The sequence below is a fragment of the Diaporthe amygdali genome (genome assembly GCF_026229845.1).
Source record: "Diaporthe amygdali strain CAA958 chromosome Unknown NODE_16_length_960263_cov_65_539585, whole genome shotgun sequence".
Lineage (NCBI taxonomy): Eukaryota > Fungi > Ascomycota > Sordariomycetes > Diaporthales > Diaporthaceae > Diaporthe > Diaporthe amygdali.
Genome location: NW_026517036.1, coordinates 489,795 through 512,027, shown reverse-complemented (window position 1 = coordinate 512,027; position 22,233 = coordinate 489,795). Strand labels below are relative to the sequence as shown.

Genomic DNA, 22,233 nt, shown 5'->3' with positions numbered 1-22,233 from the left:
GAATCCAGCTCGACCGTTGCCCCCTGCCTTGGGGGCAGCAAGAAGGATTTTGACGCCGAGGTCGCCGCGATCACTCAGTTTCAGTCGTGTGGCAACACCATCAACTTTGGCTGATTCCCAGCCGCCATTTGACTTCTCGACACCGACACCTGGCCGATTCGGAGCGACGCAAGACATGATTCCATTTTCTGGACCTCCCGGGCCGCCCTCGAGCATGCCTAGCCCATCTCCACGAGCAGTGCAGCAAGCTCCTACTGCGGTATCGGCTACCATGGACCCTCGTTCTTTCTCTCAGGCGACATTCTCCAGTGCACCGACCCATCATTTCCACCAAGGCCCCTCGCAACTTGGAGCTTCGGGAAGCCCACAGAGAATGGCTCCTGCTTATATGCAAGGGCAGATGGAATCAATACAAGGGAGTGGGAGGGGATACGCACACCAAGGTAGCCCACCCGCGGAAGCAAATCTGTCTTCGGCCATCATGAGTGCTTTACAAATCGGTGGTGGAGGCAGTAGAGGACCTGATTCGCAGCCCCATCTGACCTTGCAAACAAACACTGGAGAGCATATCACGGTACCGTTAGACGTCCATCAAGGCTCGCGCCAGGCTGACGAGAAGCGACATCGCAATGCAGGAGCCTCGGCCAGGTTTCGAGCCCGGAAGAAGGAGAGAGACAAGGATTTAAGAGAAAATATGCAGCGGCTGGAGAACGAGAACCGGGAGTTGAGCAGGCAAAACCATGATTTGCAGGCCGAGCGCGACTACTACCGTAACGAACGAAACAGGCTGCGGGACGTGGTCCTACGAACCCCAAGCATCAGAGAGCACGCAGAGCAAGGTCCCCCAAGCCCCCAGCCAGTGCGCACTGCCGCTTCTGGAGCTGCGGAAGGATCATTTGCGGGCTCTTTTGTTGCGGGCGGTAGTTCTGCTACGACGTCTCCGTCGATGGCCCACCAGCAGCGTTCACCGCCATACGCAGACGAGCCCCTCGAAAGACCGAGCAGGCGGCGCAGAACAGACCCGACTGCTGCCGACTTCTCACCCGCCCCTTATGCCATGCGTCCAGCACAACCCCCAGGATCCTTACCTCCTATCGTCACTCAAGGGTACACAGGACCGATATCATCGGCCCCCCCAAGCGCCAGACTCCCCCCTCTTCGCTTTGACCAGCCCGCATCCTCTCCGACGACTGTGCCGCCTCCAGGCCTTGAATCGCAAACCACTCCACTGCCGCTTCACACACAGTACTATGGGCGACCACCGCCACATGAGATGGGATGGGCGACGGGGGCGCGAGAACCACAGGATCCCTCCAGACGATGATGTCTGATCAACAATCAGACTGACGAAAAGATTTTCGAATTTTCCTTTCGAATGCTGTCCACACTTCGACTACGGTGTCATTGCCACATCGACCACGCTTGTTCAATCATTTTCAAATACATATCTACATAGACCCAGGACCGACCCTCGAGATACCCTCTTCGCAACTTGATCAATAGTCTACCCGATTTCTTCTGGGATAACTTTTCTTTCAGTTTTTTCTCGACTACACTTAGAAGACGCGTTTCGTTCGGGCAACCGACAAGGGATACTTTACAAAAGTCGTGGCGTTTATTTCTTTTGTCGGTGCTAGGAATTCAAGGCTGATTTTTCCCTCGGTTCAACCGGATTTGCTCGGCGACGACAGACCCGGCCTGCGATTCGGATTTGCGAATTTGTCTTTGTCTTTCGCGCGTCAACCTGTCACACATCTCCCGGCGGCTCCAATGCCTATTGTGTGGCTCGTCGACACTGCACGTTGGGGGAGGGAAAAAAAAGTGACCTACGGGCTAAGGCGTCTTGATATATGGGGCGTTCTGGGACCGGAGATGCCGGTTTGGGGGGGAATAGAAGGGGCGATCACCACCGTCATCATCACCATCACAACACAAGCATTTTCATCTATACACTGCTTCTAATCTTTTGTCCGGTACTGCATGGTCGCGGGAATACCCTCAATTTACCAAAAACAACAAATGAGGAGTAGGAGAGGGGGCCAGGGGCCAGGGGCCAGGAGGGGACAGAGACCAAGGGCCGGAAAAGAGAGGGAAAATCGGGGGACGGGGTGAAGACCATTTACAAGCATCAATATCCACCACCATAATTACTTGGGAAAAAGCGGCGTCTTCTTACAAGTATCTACCAACTATAGCATTTTGTAATACTATACTAATCGTATCGGTTCTTTCGCAACATACTAAGCGCAAGCACACACTGCCTGTGCCGTCAATTGCGGCGTACGATGGTCTTTCTGTCGACATAAGTGTCTAGGTGAAAACACCCAAGTGGCGCAAAGCTTCGGCACCTTTATGAGCGCTTTTTGGAGACCTCAAACTAAAGGACCGAGGCAACCCTCGCTAGGCACAAGTACTGTACTGTTGGTACAGAAAATATCTTTTGGAAGATTATCCTACAAGATTAACTCATAAGAGGCTGTCCCATGGGCGGCTTTTAGAGAACTATCCCGAGGAAGATGGCACAAACAGATGTTTGACTTGCACGCACTTGAGACTATTGAGCCATTCGCTTATGGGGGTATCAACAATTGAATTTTTAATTGCATCGCTACTACTTTTTTAGATGCCTCGTCATCATCGCTGGCTTTTCCCTCCGTATTTCGCCATCACCCCTGTAGCTACACCTTCCCCTGCAGTCGAAGGAACGCCCACTCTGCTGGGTGCATAGGCGCCGCGCGTGGCGGATTTTGTGTGGTGGCCGCGGAGGCCTGCGGCGTCGGGCACTGCGTGACAATGCGAGGTGAGTTGTTTGTGGCGGCGGCGGCGGCCGCTTGAGGCGGCGCCTGAGCGAACTCTCGCGGCGAGAAGTATGTCGCGTTCGCGAACGCTTCCGACGTCGGGTGGTGGGTGACGGCGCGCGCGTCCCTGGCCTGCTGCTGTTTGGCGTTTCCCTTCTTCCGCTTCTCTTCAAGTTTCATAGCCTTGTAGACAAGGGAAGTGAATTCGAGAAAGACCCTGCGAAAAAGTTAGCGGACTGCTGTGACTTGGGCTGCAGGCAGGCGGGAGGGGATGGGAAGTGGTGAAACTTACTCAGTTGAGTCCCCCTGGTATGTAATGAACTTGCAGCCAGAGTCTAATGAAGGTCGGTCGAAGTAGGTCTGACCCCAGCACTGCTCGTAGAGGAGCTTGTGGGCGATGTCGGCGATGATTCTCTTGGCATCTTCGGTGTCAACATCTTCAGCGGATAGGTGGACGGAGTTGCCAGGGATTCGCAAGTAAGCCTTCAAGTTCTCATACAACGCTTTACCTCGACCGATATCAAGACCCAGTGACCGATAGCAGTGATTCAAGTCAACTCGCGTGCCTAAGAATTCGCCGTTAGCAATGTCTCGGTGTAAGATAGGAAATTGGAGAGAAATGAACGTGGGTAAAGAATACATACTTAGAGTCATGTGCTTCCTCAAAAGATTCCAGTTGGTGCCAGGCAGATGGTACAACTGTGGCAGCTCATCTGTCTTTCGCATCGGTGGGGGCTGGCTGCGTCCAACGCGAGCTGCGAGCGGCCCAGGTGCAACCTTTGTTGGTGCAGAAGTAGTCGTCTTGGGTTTGGCTTTCGGGGCAGTCTTCTTGGCCGCCTTCTTGGCAGGTTTCTTCGATTGCCTCTTGGAGACGTGCTTCACTGTCGAGGGGTTAATTATTGGTCCGAAATCTGTCATCCCTGTGACCATGCTGGTAACGTCGCCGATGGGTTCATCGACAGCATCCGCTGCACGTAGCTCGGCCTCGAGCTCGGCCTCGAGCTCCTCTTCAGTAGGAAAGGACGGATCGTCTCTCTGGTCATATGGAATGGCCATTGCTGCTTTCTCGGCAGCGATCCGCAGTGCCTCTTGAAGATTGGCGTTGCGTTGTGCGGCTTCAGCTGCCTCTTCCTCGTCGACGGATTGGTACTCCTTGTGGGTTTCTGCTTCAAGTTCGGCGTCAAGCTGTGCTTCGAGGTCCCCGTCGAGCAGTTCCGTCAAATCGTCGAAATCTGATCCTAATTCGGCGTCGAGCTGTGCTTCGAGATCGCCTTCGAGCAGTTCCATCGATTCGTTACCACCTACTCTGAGCTCCGCGCCGAGCTGTGCTTCGAGGTCCCCCTCAAGAAGGCCCATGGATCCGTCGTCCTGGATGTCTGAGCCAGCGACGGCGGTCGGAACCTCTGCCGCGGGGGGCAGTTCGCCGAACTGGGCGAAGAACTCGGCGTCGCTTATGTCCTCATCGTCGCCGTCGTCGAAGGCAGAATTACCCGTGGAGAGATTGGAATTAGAGGAAAAGGGGTGACTAACTGCATTGCCATGATAGAATTGCGATCCTCCGCAGAGAAGTGAAGGCTGAAAGATCGCGTTCTCATTTCGAGAGTTTTGGGCAGAAAAAGCAGTGCTGGCGTCAGTCTCAGTGGATTGGAGGGGTACTTCCTTTCTGTACTGTTTGAGATCAATGTCGTGGATGATCTCGAGGGGGCCAGGGCTACTCTCGCGCGATGAAGAATTGTCCCAGTAAAAGGGGGAGAATCTGTCAAAGCCACCACTGCCAGAGTTCATGGTCGAGCCGACAGAGGAGGAGGGGCGGCGATCAGTAGGATCAGAAGCGTCAGGAGGTGACGCCATGGTGAATGGTGATGGTGACCTTGAACGGTGCCGAATTGATCGACTGAATTGATGCTGAAGATGTCTTGAATCGATAGGTATGGTGTGAGAGAGAGGGTCTTCCCGGTCGTCAAGACCTGCGCAAGGCGCGGACGCACTGAGGGTTTCGCTTGTACAGGTGAGAAGAAGTTTGAGTTGACAGTCTTGATGAGGGTCTGGGAGAGGAGTGAGACGGCTGCCTGGCTCCAAGTTGTGGTCGAGGTACAGTCGGGGCGAGGTCGAAGCTAGTGCGGACCAAAGTGGACTGGGGCCTGCGGCTCCTGTGCAAGTGCAGGCACAAGCTCCGCCTCGTCCAATCTTCAGTCGAAAACAGTAATCATCCCAATTTCCTTGTCTTCCAGGGCATTGCGTGGAAACAAGCACCCCAAGGCAAAAAGTTGCAAGAATTCACCGTCTAGTGATGGGACGGAGAGATTTCTGGGAGCCCATTGGTCCAGCAAATATTGGAAATGGTTAGGGCCGCTGGATGCCAGCAAGCGATGGGGCCCGGTTGGGGGAATGCCCTGATTAACACTTTCTGCCACCCGAAATGCCTTTGCACACTTGAACAGGCCATGTTTGATGGCCCTCGAGAACATGCCATCAGTTCTGATGGGTCGGACATTAGGGAATATCCTGAGAAAAAGAGGCAGATCTTGAACTTTTGAAACCGAGGGCATACGATCTATTTGGGCTTGGCAAGAATTAGATTCATGTTGCTTCTCTTTGGAGATGCATGTTTGATAGACCAGCCAAAGAATACTGGTCCTCCAAATATACAAATATGTTGGAAAAGCTGGCTACGAGACTTCGGCCATGTCTGAGAGAGAGAAAAGAAAAAGAGACGGCCCCAAGAGAGCTCACAGCCACTGGGTGTCGCTCTGGTGATAAAGCTGCGTCTAAGAAGCTGTAGCATCTTGCCCTGTGCAACTTCAGTATAAGTCACCCCGCCAAGGCCAAGCCTTAGAAAGTTGAAAAGGCAGACACCCTGCAAAGAAGAAACGGGTCGGAAGTCCCGGAAGCCCCGGCCGGACGTCATTCTCAAAAATACCTAGGTCCAGGTATCTTAACAGCCTCTCCTCCACCGACTTACAAAACCCAACCGTGCGATACCGCACCAGACGTCCCAACATGCGGCCACGACGCAACATCATCCCCGGGCGCATAGGCCACACGCCAGCAGCAGCGCCAAGCTTCATCTGCTCGGCCTGCAGGTTTGCAGCAACAGCCACCACTGCAGGCCCGCGAAAAGCGCAGCCATTCTCATCATCATCCCCCGCCAGGTCTGCGCTGCTACCACCATCGCCACCGCCCTCCGGCCTGGTCGCGCTCTCGTCCAGGCGCCTCATCTCCGTCTCGGGCCCGGACAGCCCCAAGTTCCTGCAGGGCGTCATCACGCAGAACATCCTCTCGCCCGCCGCCGGCGGGGGCTCCTACGCCGCCTTCCTGAACGCAACGGGCCGCCTGCTGCACGATGTCTTCGTCTACCCTGACTCCCGCGGCGCCCCCGGGGAGAGCTTCCTGGTCGAGGTCGACGCCGCCGAGGCGCCCCGGCTCGAGCGCCACATCAAGCGCTACAAGCTGCGCGCCAAGTTCGCCGTGCGCCTGCTCGACCCGGGCGAGGTCACCGTCTGGCACGGCTGGGACGACGGCGGCCGCGGCGGTGCTGCGCTGGGCGCGACGCCAACCAGTGGCCAGGGCGCCGAGGACACCAAGCGGATCGCGCACCTGCGCGACCCGCGGGCCCCCGGGCTGGGGCACCGGATGCTCACGGAGGGCGACCGGGAGCCGCTGGTGGATCTCGAGAGGGCCGCCGACGAGGACGTCTATCGCGTGAGGCGGTACCTGATGGGCGTTCCCGAGGGCCAGTCCGAGCTGCTCCGGGAGCAGGCCCTGCCGCTCGAGGGCAACCTGGACGTCATGGGCGGCATCGACTTCCGAAAGGGCTGCTACGTGGGTCAGGAGCTGACCATCCGCACCAAGCACCGCGGCGTGGTGCGCAAGCGGATCCTTCCGGTTATGATCTACGGCGCGGACGGCGCGGAACAGCCCCAGCAGCTTCAGTACCGCCCTGAGGACTCCGGTGCGGTGCAGGTGGCTGGCTCTATCCCGACGGACACGAGCATAGGGAGATTAGGGAAGAGGGGCCGCAGCGCGGGCAAGTGGCTGCGGGGCGTCGGCAATGTCGGCCTGGCGCTTTGCCGGCTGGAGATCATGACGGACGTGGTATTGCCCGGGGAGACGGCTGCGAGCTCATATACTCCCGCAGACGAGTTTGTTATGGAGAGAGGGGCAGGCGAGGAGGGGGAGGAGCCCTTCAAGGTCAAGATCAAGGCATTCATTCCGGAGTGGCTCAGACAGGGGCTGGACGGGCAGCAGAAGCACTGATATGCGATCAGAAGGCTTGAGGGTGGCTCGAGCGAAACTCGGCTCAAAATGTTCCTGACGCACCGCCTTCAGCGCTTCTCATGGGCTTGAAGGTGCATCCAACTATTATCTTAGATGCTGAGTCTGACTCATGAGGGACAATGTCCAAAGCTCCAGCTTGTATATGTATGTACATGAGAGGCATGAAACACAATTTGGAAGTATTGTATTCTTGCCATGGATTGTTACCATGGTGACGCACGTGTCAAACAACGGTGAACGAAGCCTTACCTGCGATTATCGCTGTCATGATTGTAGTCTCATAACACAAGGGCATTTGAGCTGCTTGCGCAGAGCTGCCCCCGATAGTCCTACTGCTACTGGCTTCTTACCTCTGGGTTGGTTTCATGCTCCCTACATTCGGCGTAGTTCCATCTCACCTATGAATTTGCGAGCGTGACGCCGATTACTGAAGCTCTTATGTGACGTGAGGAGAACATGCGGAGGGTGGTCTTGAAGAGAGCAATGGTGTTAGCTCAATCTTGTTTTGTTGGGTATCATGACACAAAATTATGTGGACTTCCGGGCAACTACCTTTCTCTCAAGCCGCAGTGCTCGCCTCCTTCATCCTCTGCTCCTTAACAATCTGTGCTGCTTTCAGTCTCTCCCTCGTCTTGGGCCACTGCGTCGCCCAGAACTTGACCGGGTCGTCTGACTTTTGCACGTCTCTCCGGGGTATCGATGCGGTCTGACTCTCGGTGGCATGCTTCGGTTCAGCGACATGGGGGGCCAAGGGCGCGGAGTCGGTCCTCTTTTCCTCGTCAGCGACACCGGCCTTCCTGCCCTCCCTTCTCGCCCGCTTCTCCTCTTTCCGCCTCGCCTTCTCCGCAAGCTTGTCCTGCAGCTCCCTTATCCGGTCGTCCATCGCCTCGTCATCCTTAATCTTCCGCTGTTGCTCTCGCTCCTCGGCTTCCCTGACAAGCCGCTGCCTCTCCTCGACGATCCTGCGACCCTCAGCCGTCTTCAGCGCCCTCTCGCGCTCCTCCTCCTCGCGACGCGCGGCGCCCTCCTCCCGCTGCCTCTTGCTCCGGCCTTCGGCCTCCTCCAGCTCCTCGACGAACTGCCGCTGCCGCGCGTTCATCTGCTCCTTCTCGCGCGCCCTCTGCAGCGCCGCCGCCCTCGCCCCGTCGTATGCCGCCCGCGCCTCCTCCGAAGCCAGAATGTCACGCGCCAGCCCGAACTCCTCCCATTTCTCCTTGTCGAATTTTTCGCCCGCCTTGTCCGGGTGGTACTTCAGCGACCGCTTGCGCCATGCTCGCTGCACCGTGTCGCGCGTGATCGTGTCGGTGGACGGGTCGATGCCTAACAGGGCGTAGTAGTCGAGATTGCGCGCCGCGGCGTCTTTGGCCGCGGCCAGCAGCTCGGCGCTGGCGTTTTCGCTCATCTTGGGCTTGTGTTTCCGTTACTTGTGAAAAAAGAAAGCTCGGTTAGGATGGTGTAGAGTTTTTTGTTTTGAAATGGTGGTAGTTGAAGAATCAAGGTAGGCAGAGAAGGCAGATGGAAAGCTTATCGAAGATAACGACCAGTACAGAATTACGATGAAAACTACGGCTGAAAAATACGGTCTCCATTACATAAACCTTAAGTGCACAAGGCGATCTCTTTTATAATCAGCGAGCACCTTTTTATCTCTTGTTCGTTTTAGCATTTTCGAAACACATTTATTTCATTCTGATTTCTTTCGACTCATCAATACGTCGCAGTGAGCCTCTGCACTAGGTACTGCCCGCTGTTGATGCCAGCATATTTTTTGTCCGTCTCTGCCGCGAACGTGCCCGGGATGGCCTCAATATGGCTTGTGAAATTGGGGTTGCAGAAGTAGCTAAAAGAGCAGGTCAGTCTTACGGTTCTCGACAGAGTAAGTTTGAGGGTACTCACGCGATGCTATATCTCGCTGGATGCTCATCAGTCTTCCTCGGCGGCTCTACCACGCGGTGAATGGTGCTCTTGATGGTGTCGTTGCTCCATCTCGCGAGAAGATCACCAGCATTAACGACACAAGTATCCTCGATCGGCGTCGCGTCGACAAACTGCCCATTAGGGCTCTGCACCTGCAGTCCGCCCGCGCCATCCTGGAAGAGCAGCGTGATGCTGCCATAGTCTGAGTGCGCGCCCGCGCGAACCTGGCCTGGGTTGACCTTAAAGACCTCGCTCTTGACAGCTGGGTAGTGGAGCAGTCGTAGGGTGTTGTCACCGACATCAACGAAGCTGTCAAAGTGATCCTCGTCCAGATCCATCCCAACGGCGATGGCACGCATGACCTCCACGTGAATGGCCTTGCATTGCTTGTGGAAGTCGAGCATCGTCGCTTTGAACCCGTCTACTGCGGTTCCAGGCTTCTCAACTGGCCATCGGTTTGGATAATTAGGGTCGCCCTCGCGACCAATCTCAAAAGTCTCTTTGATGTCTGGGCTATCAGCGTTCAACTTGGCCACCTCACTGATGTCAGTGAGCTGGGTAAGCTTCTCGCGCCCTGGCGCCGAGTAGCCCCTGTTCGCCTCTGGAGTTGTCCACCCGAGTGCCAGTTTCTCGTCTTTGCTGAGCCCGTTGAAAAACTTGGCGCTGGTGTCGAAGACATGCTTGCGTGTCTCGGGTGAGAGTGGTAGATTCTTGAGGTAGATGAAGCCCGCGTTTTGGAAGCCGTTCAGGATTGCCTTCGCAGTCTCCTGACGCTGGGTGGTGTCTCCGTGCAGGAACTTGGACAGGTCGATCAACTGATGAGACGTTCAGCATCTTGGGCCACGCAGCCAGCCCACCAGCACCCACGTACCGGGATCATGAGCCCCTGCTCGTCAACGGCGGCCTTCTCCATGATGTTTTATTTCCTTGAGACTTGCGACAAGCCAATCAATGATAGCGAACTGAAGTGGTCAAGCGAGTACCTGGGTAGAGTGGAGGTTCTGGCTTGTGAAGTGGACTTCGTGTCAGTATTAAAGTTGTCACACGGCCATCCCCGGCGAGAGTCTGGGCCTGTTTAAGTTTTAGAGAAAACGAAGCAAGCTCGGCAGTCTCCGACTCGCGAGGCGGCTCTAAACGGCAGGCGAATAAGGATGACATCCCACTGCTCTAGGGCCGAGACTCTATCCAGCCCAATCAGTGGGATTTTACACATTAAAAGTGCCAAACTCACTTGACGATGGCCGCCGTTGATAAGGATTCCGCCGGTTGACCAGGCGCCCCCCGGGACGTCCAGATAAGGCCTGCCGTGGGAAGGGGGAGATGGAGGAGGGGCCCGCGGGGTAGTTTTCCGCTTCCCGTCGATCCTCCGGGCAGCACATCCGGATCCACAAGCTTCTTTTCTTCACACATATTACTAGTTCTATCTCTTGCTCGTTCGTGCCTTGTCGGTCACTTGGTCAGCGCAGTCAGTCGTTCACTCACTCAAAAGACTGGACTGAATATACACAATCATGGCCGATCCTTCGTCCACCTCGCCTGCAAAGGTGGTGGATATTCACACCCACATGTATCCTCCTTCCTATGTCCAGATCCTCGAGTCACGGTCCACCATCCCTCTGGTCCGGAAATTCGCCAGCTCGCCGGACCCGCGCTTGATCCTGCTCGAGGCCGAGGTGCCGTCCCTCACCGGCGCCGATGATGCGTCGGCCAAACCTCCGGGGCGGCCCCTGACCAAGCACTACTCCTCACTGGCGCAGAAACTACACTTCATGGACACTCACAAAATCGACATCTCAGTCATCTCACTCGCAAACCCATGGCTGGACTTCCTGGAGCCATCGGAAGCGGGCCCCTTTGCGGCCTCCGTGAACAAGGAGTTTAGTGACATGTGTGCTGCCCACCCCGGACGGCTGTTCTTCTTCGGCACACTCCCCCTAACCGCACCTCTGTCCACCATACAGGAATCCATCACACAACTAAAGGGGCTCGACTACTGTCGCGGCGTGATCCTGGGCACCTCAGGCCTAGGCAAAGGGCTGGACGACCCCAACCTCGTGCCCATCTTCCAGGCCCTCGCCGACGCGGGGCTGACCATCTTCCTGCACCCGCACTACGGCCTGCCAAACGAGGTCTGGGGCCCTCGCGCCTCGGAGGAGTACGGCCACGTCCTGCCGCTGGCGCTTGGCTTCCCGATGGAAACGACCATCGCGGTGGCTCGCATGTACCTGGCGGGCGTGTTCGACGCGGTGCCCAAGCTGCAGATGATCCTGGCGCACAGCGGCGGGACGCTGCCCTTCCTCGCGGGCAGGATCGAGAGCTGCGTGCTGCACGACGGGCACTTGGTGCGCGAGGGCAAGGTCACGCCCCAGAGGCGGACGGTGTGGGACGTGCTCAGGAGCCAGGTGTACCTGGACGCGGTCATCTACAGCGAGGTGGGCCTCAACGCCGCCATCGAGGCGAGCGGTGGGGCGGACAGGCTGATGTTCGGGACGGACCACCCTTTCTTCCCGCCGCTGGGCACGGATGAGGACGGCGAGTGGGAGAGCGTGGGCATGAATGCTGAGGCTGTGAACAAGGCGTTGGGTGAAGGTTCGGAGAAGGCGAAGGGGGTCATGGGCGAGAATGCTGTGAGGGTGCTGAGGTTGCATGGAAAATGATGGCGTCTGGGACCATAGATACTTGCATACTGCTCTGGGCCATAAAAGTCTTGATCTACAAAATAAGCTTCATATAACACGTTGACTGATGAACATAAGTTTAGGGATGTTCCTCCTATACATGTGGGCTCCGTGATCCACTGCATACGAGATCACCGGTCGACTGTCTATCTAGTCTACCTTTATTGTCATAACTACAGAATATCTGCCATGTATATGCCGGGCTTCCGATACGAATTACTCAATTCGAGAATCAGCCTGCAAAATGCCGACCAAATATAGAATTAAAGACCCTGATCATCGCACAAACCTTGTCTGGGGTAGATTTGACAGCCGGATCCCAATTTCCCTAAAACCCCCCGCTGACATCACCTCGCCCGGCTGGTGGGGTCTCGACCCTCCACACCTCAGCTCAGCACCAGCACAGCAGCTCACATGCGCCTTGCCACCCAGACCCAAAGTCCATTTAGTTTTATCAACCCAAATCTACTCAACATCCCGATCCCGCTCCCTTCCTGGACCCAACCCCTGAGCATCACCTGGGCCACCTCAGATGGGTTCGCAAGATGAAGAAGACACTCCTTCTCTGCTTCATTCACGGCTTCAAGGCAAGCACTTCCGTCACATCATTCATTACCTGCTACCGCGCCATCGAACACTACTAACATGGGACACTATTGACGTCCATACAGGGGGGTGAGGAGACCTTCGGCTACAAATATGCCTTCACCCAGCATCTCCGCGACCTAGTCGCCGAGCGCCTTCCCAAGCTCGACGTCCAGGTGCTGGTGTACCCCAAGTACGAGACGCGCGGCGACCTGGCGGACTGCGTGTCGCGGTTCCGCGACTGGCTGCAGGAGAAGGTGATCGACATCGAGGTGGGCAAGGGCACGCCGTCGCCGACCGTCGAGCCGTCGGTGCGGGTGGTCCTGTGCGGGCACTCGATGGGCGGCATCGTAGCCGCCGAGACCGTCATCGCCCTGACCAGCGAGCGCGTCATCCCGCCGTCGTCGGCGTCGGGCGGCTCCGGCGACGGCAACCACACCGCCGCCCCCGCCGAGGCCGACCGCATCGACCTCAACGGCCTCATGTTCCCCTACGTCCAGGGCGTCCTCAGCTTCGACACCCCCTACCTCGGCATCAGCCCCGGCGTCGTCGCCCACGGCGCCGAGACCCACTACAGCACCGCCAGCGCCGCCTTCTCCCAGCTGAGCACCCTGACCGGCCTGTGGGGCGCGAAGAGCGCCGCCGACCAGGGCAAGGACGCCCAGGCGCAGCGGGGCCAGGAGAAGAAGCCCGTCGCCGCGCTGCCGGCGCCCAGCGGAGCCGGGAACACCGGCAAGGCCAACGAGTCGTCGTCGACGTGGGGCAGCTGGGGCAAGATGGCCCTATACGCGGGGGCGGGCGCGGCGCTCGCCGGCAGCGCCGCGGCGGCGTACCTCAAGCGCGACCAGCTGACCGAGGGCTGGACGTGGGTGTCGTCGCACCTCGAGTTCGTGGGCTGTCTCGCGCGTGGGGAGGAGCTGCGGCGGCGCGTGGCATACATGGCGCGCGTGCAGAATGAGCTGGGCGTCGGCTTCGGCGTCCTGTACACACGCCTCGGCAAGGGCGCCACCGCCCTGCAGCAGCAGGTCGCGGGCATCGGCGGCACGAACATGGTTGGCACCGTGCTGGGCAGCCAGAGGACGTTCTGCAACCTGCCGAGCAAGCGCAACGGGCCCGAGAAGCTGGGCGTGTGGGAGGAGGCGGTCAACGAGCAGGCCGGGGACGAAACATCGGCGCATATGGGTGAGCCATTTTCTTTGCTCCCTTTGATTGAGCGGGTTGGGTAGTACTGGTGCTGACTCTTGCCTATTCTGTAGCGATGTTTGAGCCAAAGGAGAACCCCGGTTACGATAAGCTTTCTCAAAACGCGGCGGAGCTCATCGCGAAATGGTCGGCGAATGATTGGTATGAAAGCAGCACGGAGGGAGAGATTTCACAGGATAAAGACACGACGCCAGACTCGGCCTCGGACAGAGATGTGGCTGAGGATGAGGATATCACCGCGAAGGGAGAGGTTGTGCAGTACGCGCCACCGTCTTGATTGAGCCTTGTGGCTTAAAGTATGAAGTATCAAGGCTTTTCGCACCTGCTTATTTGGACTTTTGCTTTTTCACCCTTTGGTACTGGTATTTCTATTTGGTACGATACAGGATACATTGATTACAGGTGGCGTGGTTGTTTCGTATATTCTAGTTCGTTTTGGTCAAATACCCCTATAGCGGCCAGATAAAGGCTTCAAAAACAGATCGATAGCACATGTCCCGTACAGAAGCGATGCTACATGGCATAACCCCCCCTCTACAGAATCACTGCGTCTTCTTCCCCCTCGCCTCGCCACCAGCCGCACCACCACCCAAGACCTTGCGCCGCTGCTTGATCATGTGGGTGTATAGCTTCGGCGCGCCAGGCAGGTACGTAGCCATGACGACGGCAGCGACGACGACGCCCACGGTGTTCCCCTCTGCGCCCGCAGACCGCGCGGCGAGGAACAGCTCCCACAGCTCGCTGGAGATGCCGACGGGGTAGAGGACGTAGAAGCCGCTGTAGCGGAACCAGCGCAGGAGTGCGGGCTCGTAGCCGCCGGGCGACAGCGACAGGGCGAAGAAGAGGTAGCGCACCACCTCGGTCGTCGACCAGGCCAGCAGCATGCTCGAGTAGGCCGGGCTCGCGGCGATGAGCGGGTAGGCGTGCACGGCGCCCCAGACCAGGGCGAATCGGGACGAGACCTGCATCAGGGTCGTGAGGAGCGGGGCGCGGACGACGCCTGTGTTTTTTGCGATGTGAGTCAGCTTGGCTCATTTCATCTCAGTTCCCTTCCTCAGCGAGTGAGGGTCGAGGTCCCGGAACTGGAGGTATGGGAAGGGGAGGGATGGGGCCACGCACCGAGCACCGAGTGCACGATCTCCAGGGCGGCCAGCGTCTGCGTCCACTTGGTCCACTCGCCGACGGCCGGGTACACGAGCGCAGGGCCCCTCTCGAGGCCGTGGGCGAGGAGGGTGCTGAGCGTGCGGCCGAGGACGACGGACCACAGCAGGGCCGAGATGGCGTTGTAGGCGACGAGATAGGCGCGCTTCGGGGCGGACATGCGCCGCGGGGACACGTTGGTCTTGACGACGTCTTCTTGGGCCATTGTTGCGTGATGTATGCGATTGGTTGGCCAGAAGAAGAAGTGAGTGCGCTGGCGTTTGTCTTTCTTCCTCAAGTGACGCGAATGCTTCGAGTTTTTGGGTTGACTCGTTTGGTTTGGAGGGCAGGTCAGTTTGGCTGGTGACAGTGAACCCGTTTTTTTTGTTGAGCTCGAAGCTTGAGCTCGAGCCCACATTGTACCCGCTTCGGCTAGGGCCGCGGGCGATGTTTCCTCTGGGTCCTGCAGCCCTGGGGCCCTGGGGACCAGGGTCAAGGGCACAGGGGCATGACCCGCGAACAGCTGCACGGCTGGCAGGGATCAGGGCCAAAGTGCGAAAGATGGGGGTGGCAGTGCTCGAGTTGAAGTGCCGTGCCGACAGCTTGGTTCCTGGATGGATTGGATTGTATTCATCCTCAGCCCTATGAGATCAGATGAGATCAGATCTGCCCGATGTCAAGGTGCATTTCCACAGCTTGCTGGACATCATGTTTAGATGGCTGGCGGATTCTCGGGCGAGCAGATGGGCGTTGACAGCAACTTGTCTGTCTAGTTATCTAGACATCGTGATCCTAACCATGAGGAAGGCACAGGCAACTATGAAAAACTTGGACGAGGAGTTGGGGTGAACAGAGTTCCACAGCCATAGTATTATTCGCAGACTTTGTGGTATTTTTTCCACCCGACACCAATTCGTTGCATCGTAAACCATTCCCTGCTTTCCCGGAGCTGACTCTCAGGACGAGTCAATCGTCTCGCCCTCTCCGTAAGAAACCAGGAATCGAACAAGTCATTATTATATAGTACAGTCTTGAACCCATTAACTTCCAACCATTTTCTGAGGTCATCCATATTCGTCATAATACATAAAGTCCAGGTTTCATCTGACTGGTCCACACAAATACAAAGCAAGGACTGGATTACAGAACATGCTGTCATTGCTGCCGACTGGAGGATGGTCACAGCCAGGCCTCAGTGTTTTCTGCTGAAGACCTTGGACCAGCCGCTGAACAGGTACTGGTCCGTGTGTCTGCCGCAGCGCGTGTACTGGTTGACATTGCTGGACGACCGTGACGACACCTTCTTCCTCGAGACGGAAGCCACCGAGGCCGACGACATGGTCGAGGTCACCGAGTTGGATGAGTCCTTTCTGTCCATGACGCCCGGTGAGGCCCAGCCGTCGGTTGTGGCTGTTCGCGGCGTCTGTTGCAGGGGTCAGTCATGTTGCTACTCCTCAATTTGGCCCGCCGGGTACCATCCTCGAAGGCTAGGTACTCACGTCTTGGTATCTGGGAGAAATCGGGGATCCTGCTGTGCTGCTGCCAGAGCCCAGTGTGTACAGCGGCGCTGGGGCTGGTGCACGAGACGAGGAGTTCATAGTGGCTAGGATTCGCCGAATTGTTTGTGTTTGGAAAATTGCAGCTCAAAAGAGATCGCCGTTGTATTGAAACGGGGCTGTGACGTCCGTTTGACCGGGCGATGGGTGATGGATTGGTGTGCTGGTTATGAAGCTGAAGCTCCTTTGTTCTTCTCGAGCAGGGCTGCTTGACGATGAGCAGCGCGTGGCGGCTTCACGGAAGCGACGTGATAGCAGTAAGAGCCCGCCAGGGTCATAGGTCGAACGAGTGCACGCCTGGTGCGACAAGCAAGGATGCCCGAGACGCTTGTTGAGGACAAAGAAAGGGAAACGAACACGAGATAGGTCGGGAAGGTGTTGTTTGGAAACGTGAAAGGGAGGAGGACAGAGAGCTCGCTAGTTTGGCCGGCGCAATCCTCCCCGGCGGGACAAGCTACTCTTATCAAGGGCCAGAAACAACGGCAGCTATGTCAGAAGCCATTCCCGTCGATCGGTCAGCCGTGGGGGAGTAACACCTGGGCAGCAGCAGGGTGTGGGCATGAGTATGACTGCCTGGATAGGGTGCCAGGGTGGTTTTGGATGGACAGGAATGTACGGAACTTGACTCGACAGGCTGCATGTGGCAGAAGGAATCGCATCCCGGTCACCAGCTGGCAGTCCTACGTCGGCGACAGGGTGGCCCCACAGCTCCAGGTAGATGCATTTTCCCATGCCTTAGGGCTGAAGGGTGAGCCCGGACCAGAAAGACGTACTGCAGCAGAAGAAGAAGAAGAGGAAGGGTGGGTGGGACGAGCCAGGTCATGGGTTGAGCCAACGGTGTGGTGCTCCCAAGGTTGCATAGGGTGCCGAAGGTTGTGCCTGATTGGGGTTTGTCGAGCTTTGTCTCTTCATCTGACATGCATCCACATGCGTTCGTTGACCACACTTCGGAATCCTGGACCGGGCCACTGTTCCTTGCGACCCAGCCCGAGAGCCCAGGACATTAGAGATGTAGTTTCGCAGCTGAGCTCTCTCTTCTTCTCAGTCCAGCCCTGCCCACGCTTGCTGTGTCCCAGTTCTGAGGGGCGCTTCTGCTAGCGAAGCATGCTAGGGCAGACGGGCAGATGCTCTGGCGGCGGGAACCGCTCGGATGGTACGAGGACAAAGCCAAGGACTGGAGGGGTCGCTGGTGCGGTTCGCTGGCCTCTCTACAGGTCTCTCGGTGACGCTCCTGATTGCCTGCTTGGTAGCATCGGCCCATGACTGAGACCCTTTTGGGGGCTGGAATGGGCCAATCTAACGGCCAGGCCAGCCAGTCACGTCGTGCGTGGTGTCAAACACTGCAGGGTGCCGAAAGCAGGGAAAAGAAGGCAACCAAGGAAAAAGGTTACCACCAGGCAGCCAGATATCTGAGGCCAAATCGGCTGGAGGCACGCTACTCGTTGGCGGGCGCTTCTGGAATCATAACGCCGTCGATTGCGACTGTGTCACCCGCCCTGGCCCGGTTCACGCCCCGTCTGACTCCGATCCCGCAGAGTCGGGAAATGGCAGACTAAACGCAGGGCCGAAACTGCAGGCCCTGCTCTCCCTGCCTCGTTCATGCTTCGCGCGGCTTTCCTGCCGACGAATCGCCCCGGCGAGCTGTTCGCGCAACCCTGGATCGTTGGCTTCTGCGCCGCTTGCCCGCTTCTCCTCAGACACATCCGTAACAGCGAGAGCATCAGGTGATACAGTCGTGCTCTCTCTCTTGGATCTTATGTCTCTCTGTCGCTCGAACTGCACTGCGGCCTCCAGCCGCTCCTGGAATTGCTGAGCCTCTTTGTCCTCTTGAATGACCGCGTAGTGGCAGCGCCGGTAGACTCCCAGGGCACTTACAACCAAGCCCCAAACCCACCACGCGAAAAGAATGGGGAGTGCGTAGTAGAGCTGGGGGTTGCAACCCCGCGACCAGATGTCGATAAGCACTTGGTAGACCTCGTGCGCCGGAGCAGCGTAGCCAATCCGGAAGAAGCCCGGGGACAGCTCGAAGGGGAGGAGAATAGACGTGACGTTGAAGAGCACCCATGAGATGAGCGCCATTGGGATGTAGGGCGGCGGGAGCCAGATCGTAAATATGTCAAACTGCAGGAAGTTGACGTGCGCAAAGAGCCACAGCGTCATCCAGTTCAGCATGAACTGCCCGGCTTCCACGTCCCAACCAGATCGAAAAGCCCAGATAGCCCCGGTGGTACACAACGCCCCTATCAGGCAGTATAGTATAGAGATGATATCTCGCACAATGACAATCCGGTTTGGTGAGACCCTGACATACAGCTTGTGCCCTACGTAGAGCCCATTGAGTGTGCCCAGGTAGAAGAACTCCTGAATCAGAATAAATATAATGACCAGGGTATTATAGATAGCCCTGGATCCTTGAGTTGTCGGCTGGATGTTGATACTCGTTAGCTGCCACGGCTCGGCAAACACAGATATAGCCTCCGGAGTCGACAGCTGCCGGACGCCACCCGTCCCATTCGCCGTGGTATAGGCGACCCTGGCGGCCGATGCCAGAGTCTGAATGCTGGAGGACACGACCGCGTCGACAACGGAAGAATACCGCGCCTCGTTCCAGATGTAAGTAAGAATATCCGACCTGTCAAGCCGCGACCCATCCGAGTCACCATTTAGCACAGCCTGAAGCTTGTCCGACGAACCCCGGGCGACATAGAGAGCAGCCCAGTATTCCGTCCTGCACACGGCATCCTCCAACGCCGCCGGGGACGAGTATACTCCAGGGTCCCGCTCAACCAGAGTCGGGAATGCGTTTCCCTCCAGCCTCGCATACGCCTCCCGCAGCGCCAACCCGACCGCCCCGCCATCGTAGTCCACGAGCGCGACGGTGATCTTGTGCGCGTGGTCGGTCTGCTGGAACAGGGCCGCAAACACCCAGCAGAAGAGCCCCAGAAACAGGACCTGCAGAAGAGTGAAGTTCTTGCCTGCCGCCTTGAAGAAGGCGATCCTGCTCCTGCGCACCTTTGGGTCGGAGAGCCTGTGCCGGTTCTCGAATGCTTTAGGGTAAACCCTGTCCATGTACAGTGTCTTCATCTTGAGGCTTTGTCGCTCCGTGCGAGCTATGCGTGCTCGCTCGAGGAATAATGTTGGTCTGGCGTGGGAGTGAAATTCAAAACATTGATATGGCCTCAGGTGTACCAAATGTATGTAGCATTGAGGGGCGTGCTGCGATGAGTAAGCCCCATAATGATGGTTTGTGATGTCGTCAACTAAATTTGTATGCCTCCAAATCCCGGCGCAACTAGTGTTTCGTGGTCTTCACAGATGAGGTGCAGCCTTTTTCGGAAGTCTGTAAATATTCAATTGGCCCCCGTTTTAAATGTGACGGGGTGATTATTTTCTGGGTACCTACGCCGACTCCTGCCTTCGGCATAGCATCACTTCCTCAAAGTTGCAGACATCTAGAACAAAGATATAGAAGGCGCCTGGGACCATTAACATGCAAGAAGCGCTCGAACAAGTGTTCTGAATTGATTCGTGTCAAAATTCGCATTTCAACAAGAATTATCCGCCGAATTTCCTTCAGCAGCTAGCCAACCAGACACTGTCTTTGTCTTGCCGGGATATGAATGACTGGTCATCTAGGATCTAGCTCGAGGTCTCGAAACATTATCAATCTCCATTGTCATACTTGCAAATTTGAGCAGATATACGAGAACTCGATGACAATGAACAGTCCCGGTGCTCAGTCCCCACCGCATGTCCCTTTCAATATCGACCGCTGAACATTACCTTCCTGATCGGATGATCGCTGTTTGCATGCCCTAAAATATACTTTGATTCAATTGGTTATTTAAATCTAAGCATTTATTTTATTCTCCTGCAGTACTTCTATTGATTCGACTACGTACCTGCACTTGTACTTCATCAGAGAAATTGTTCAAAATCCTCTACTTGATACCTTTGTCTTTTCAATAGTAGATAGTGTTACCGCAGCTCAGCGTATTTCCTCCAAATCGGATCGGCAATCAACCTTGGCAGGTCTTCCTCATTAATTCCACAGAGCATTTCTCGACCACCATCAGGAAGCTCCGGCATCATAATCTGCATGCCATTCAAGATGCCATTGCTTGGAGATCTGATTGCCTTGATCCGATCCCCCAGCAGCGGACCCCACTGCAAGCCGTACAGCTCAAATTTAGCCCAGCTCGTCTGAGAGCAGGACAGTCCAGGGCAGTCCAGGAACGCAGACGGCGATAGAAATCTCACATCTTCCAAGTTATTGATCAGCTTGATCGTATCGTTGGTGAAAGTCCCTTGAAAAGCCTCATCCATGTTGACAATTGCCTTTCGGATTAGGAGAGCAATCTCAGCGACGCTGTTTGTCTCCAACATCCTGCGAAGGGGCGTTTTGACCTCAATAAACTCAACGAAACTTCCTAGGGTGCCCTCGTCTATGGGAGGCTGTATGCGTAGTCGCCCATCAACCGCCATGTTGAAGACCGAGACCTCATCGCCTTTGATTTTCTCTAGTGGATATTGTGCCGCCATGATAGAGCGCCATGCGAGTGCCGTCAGAGCGTCGTTGGTGCTGATATACGTCGGCTCGCCCGGCCGAGGGTTTTGAGGATACACGTCCTTCTTGAGCTGTTCTAGTGACTCCTTGGAGAAGTAAAAAATTTGTCCCAGATGCCCTTCTGATGTGAGCACCTTGGCCAGTTGCTTAGCTGGATCAGTCAGCAGCACGTATTGAGGATGGTCCTCCAACCTGCCCGACTTTCCACTAGAGGGGCTCTGAGGGTTGATCGCGTGTCGTCTGTCACTGACGATACTCTGGCGCAGCTCTAAAGGTTCGGGTATATGGATCCCTTGGGCACGGCGGCACTCTTCCGCCCAGATCGCCGTCCAGGTGAAAAATGTCGTGCCGTCGCCAATCATGTGGAATGGATTCCAATTCAGTATCAGACCGCCTCGGATGAAATTCAGCTGCATGAGCATGATAGGGAGGCGGTCCCCGGGGGATGGCCATGTGTAGCGACGTGTAAAGACCTTCGGATCAAATGCAGACACAGGGAAATGCCTCTCTTTCAGCTCAGAAAACGTCAGGGAGTAGGCTTCAGGTGAACGGAGGTCATTGACCGTAATTGGCTGAATGTGCTCGAGCCTTTCCTTTTCATCGAGCAGCTGGATCTTGATAGCCCCACTTTGCTTCGCGTCCGGGTCAGCAACGACTTCACCTTTCAGGACGGGAAGACGGCGGCAAGTGGTTTCCCAGCCGTCTCTCAGGACCTGAGTCACTTCATCGAGATTATAGTCGGCGGGAAGTTCAAAGGGAAAGATCTGGAGTGATTTTAGTTTCCACGAAATATGAAGCCTGCTATTGGATTGAGATTAAAGACTTACATATCTTGGCCAGCCTCTTGGACTGATTTGCTCGATGGGTGTAACTTTGAACAGGAGGTCCTCGTCAGTGAAACCCATGGTGTCCTTTTACTTGGTCTTGAGTGCCCAACAAGAAAAGAAAAACGAAAAAGAAAAGGAAAGCTGTGTAATATGTGAGCACGGCGATTGGACCGTCTTCAGGGGAGCTGTTACGGCCGAGAGAAGGAGGCAAGAGAAGCCCGTTACTCTCAAATTGAAAGAGCTCCAAATATTTGCTTTTTCTTGTCTTCTTTACAAGGGAAAGCAGCCCCTCTTGTTTCATACCTGGCCATTTTTTGAGCAAGGAAAGCCGTTGTCACAGTCATTATAAATTCATTGTTGACTGTCCCTTAAGCTCACCAATGGCAGCTCTTATTACTTATGGAGCTTGGTGGACCCTACATATGCAGCCAGGATATTTGCCAAGGTGCCTTCAACTAGTCTACCACCAACTGCATATTCACAAGTGATCAGGAATGCGATCAGCAGCACCGTACTAACTTTGAAGCGGAACTATAACGGGGATTGGCAGAAGATGTTACCGCGCCGATAAGTGCGGGTTTTCTACTGCCAGGCGTTCAAGTGATGCTAAATTGCTAGACGCAACTAAGCTCCACCACGAAAACTGACATGTCGCTGGAGCCACGGGCAGCAATTAGAACGACA

The 22,233-nt window shown here is 56.2% G+C and overlaps 10 protein-coding genes across 10 annotated transcripts; 3 read left to right on the top strand and 7 right to left on the bottom strand.

Moving 5' to 3' along the window:
* Positions 1-481: 481 nt before the first annotated feature.
* On the top strand, positions 482-1,324 carry J7T55_007423 (uncharacterized protein; the record flags this gene model as incomplete). Its single annotated transcript, XM_053144184.1, has 1 exon — positions 482-1,324. The coding sequence occupies one exon, from the start codon at positions 482-484 to the stop codon at positions 1,322-1,324; it is 843 nt and encodes a 280-aa protein (XP_052993113.1).
* Positions 1,325-2,678: 1,354 nt separating this feature from the next.
* Positions 2,679-4,649, bottom strand: J7T55_007422 (uncharacterized protein; the record flags this gene model as incomplete). The annotated part of the gene is made up of 3 exons (XM_053144183.1): positions 2,679-3,015; positions 3,091-3,364; positions 3,443-4,649. 3 exons carry the CDS (start codon positions 4,647-4,649, stop codon positions 2,679-2,681), a joined length of 1,818 nt encoding a protein of 605 aa, XP_052993112.1.
* A 1,149-nt stretch (positions 4,650-5,798) lies between these two features.
* J7T55_007421 (uncharacterized protein) lies at positions 5,799-7,055 on the top strand (the record flags this gene model as incomplete). The annotated part of the gene is made up of 1 exon (XM_053144181.1): positions 5,799-7,055. One exon carries the CDS (start codon positions 5,799-5,801, stop codon positions 7,053-7,055), a length of 1,257 nt encoding a protein of 418 aa, XP_052993111.1.
* Positions 7,056-7,635: 580 nt separating this feature from the next.
* On the bottom strand, positions 7,636-8,478 carry J7T55_007420 (uncharacterized protein; the record flags this gene model as incomplete). The annotated part of the gene is made up of 1 exon (XM_053144180.1): positions 7,636-8,478. One exon carries the CDS (start codon positions 8,476-8,478, stop codon positions 7,636-7,638), a length of 843 nt encoding a protein of 280 aa, XP_052993110.1.
* Positions 8,479-8,783: 305 nt separating this feature from the next.
* Positions 8,784-9,906, bottom strand: J7T55_007419 (thymine dioxygenase; the record flags this gene model as incomplete). Its single annotated transcript, XM_053144179.1, has 3 exons — positions 8,784-8,916; positions 8,973-9,808; positions 9,865-9,906. The coding sequence occupies 3 exons, from the start codon at positions 9,904-9,906 to the stop codon at positions 8,784-8,786; spliced, it is 1,011 nt and encodes a 336-aa protein (XP_052993109.1).
* A 598-nt stretch (positions 9,907-10,504) lies between these two features.
* On the top strand, positions 10,505-13,736 carry J7T55_007418 (uncharacterized protein; the record flags this gene model as incomplete). Its single annotated transcript, XM_053144178.1, has 3 exons — positions 10,505-11,620; positions 12,343-13,438; positions 13,513-13,736. The coding sequence occupies 3 exons, from the start codon at positions 10,505-10,507 to the stop codon at positions 13,734-13,736; spliced, it is 2,436 nt and encodes an 811-aa protein (XP_052993108.1).
* A 265-nt stretch (positions 13,737-14,001) lies between these two features.
* On the bottom strand, positions 14,002-14,825 carry J7T55_007417 (tyrosine phosphatase; the record flags this gene model as incomplete). The annotated part of the gene is made up of 2 exons (XM_053144177.1): positions 14,002-14,459; positions 14,579-14,825. The coding sequence occupies 2 exons, from the start codon at positions 14,823-14,825 to the stop codon at positions 14,002-14,004; spliced, it is 705 nt and encodes a 234-aa protein (XP_052993107.1).
* Positions 14,826-15,791: 966 nt separating this feature from the next.
* On the bottom strand, positions 15,792-16,197 carry J7T55_007416 (uncharacterized protein; the record flags this gene model as incomplete). Its single annotated transcript, XM_053144176.1, has 2 exons — positions 15,792-16,022; positions 16,099-16,197. 2 exons carry the CDS (start codon positions 16,195-16,197, stop codon positions 15,792-15,794), a joined length of 330 nt encoding a protein of 109 aa, XP_052993106.1.
* A 1,464-nt stretch (positions 16,198-17,661) lies between these two features.
* Positions 17,662-19,239, bottom strand: J7T55_007415 (uncharacterized protein; the record flags this gene model as incomplete). Its single annotated transcript, XM_053144175.1, has 1 exon — positions 17,662-19,239. The coding sequence occupies one exon, from the start codon at positions 19,237-19,239 to the stop codon at positions 17,662-17,664; it is 1,578 nt and encodes a 525-aa protein (XP_052993105.1).
* An 894-nt stretch (positions 19,240-20,133) lies between these two features.
* Positions 20,134-21,627, bottom strand: J7T55_007414 (uncharacterized protein; the record flags this gene model as incomplete). The annotated part of the gene is made up of 2 exons (XM_053144174.1): positions 20,134-21,486; positions 21,550-21,627. 2 exons carry the CDS (start codon positions 21,625-21,627, stop codon positions 20,134-20,136), a joined length of 1,431 nt encoding a protein of 476 aa, XP_052993104.1.
* Positions 21,628-22,233: the final 606 nt, after the last annotated feature.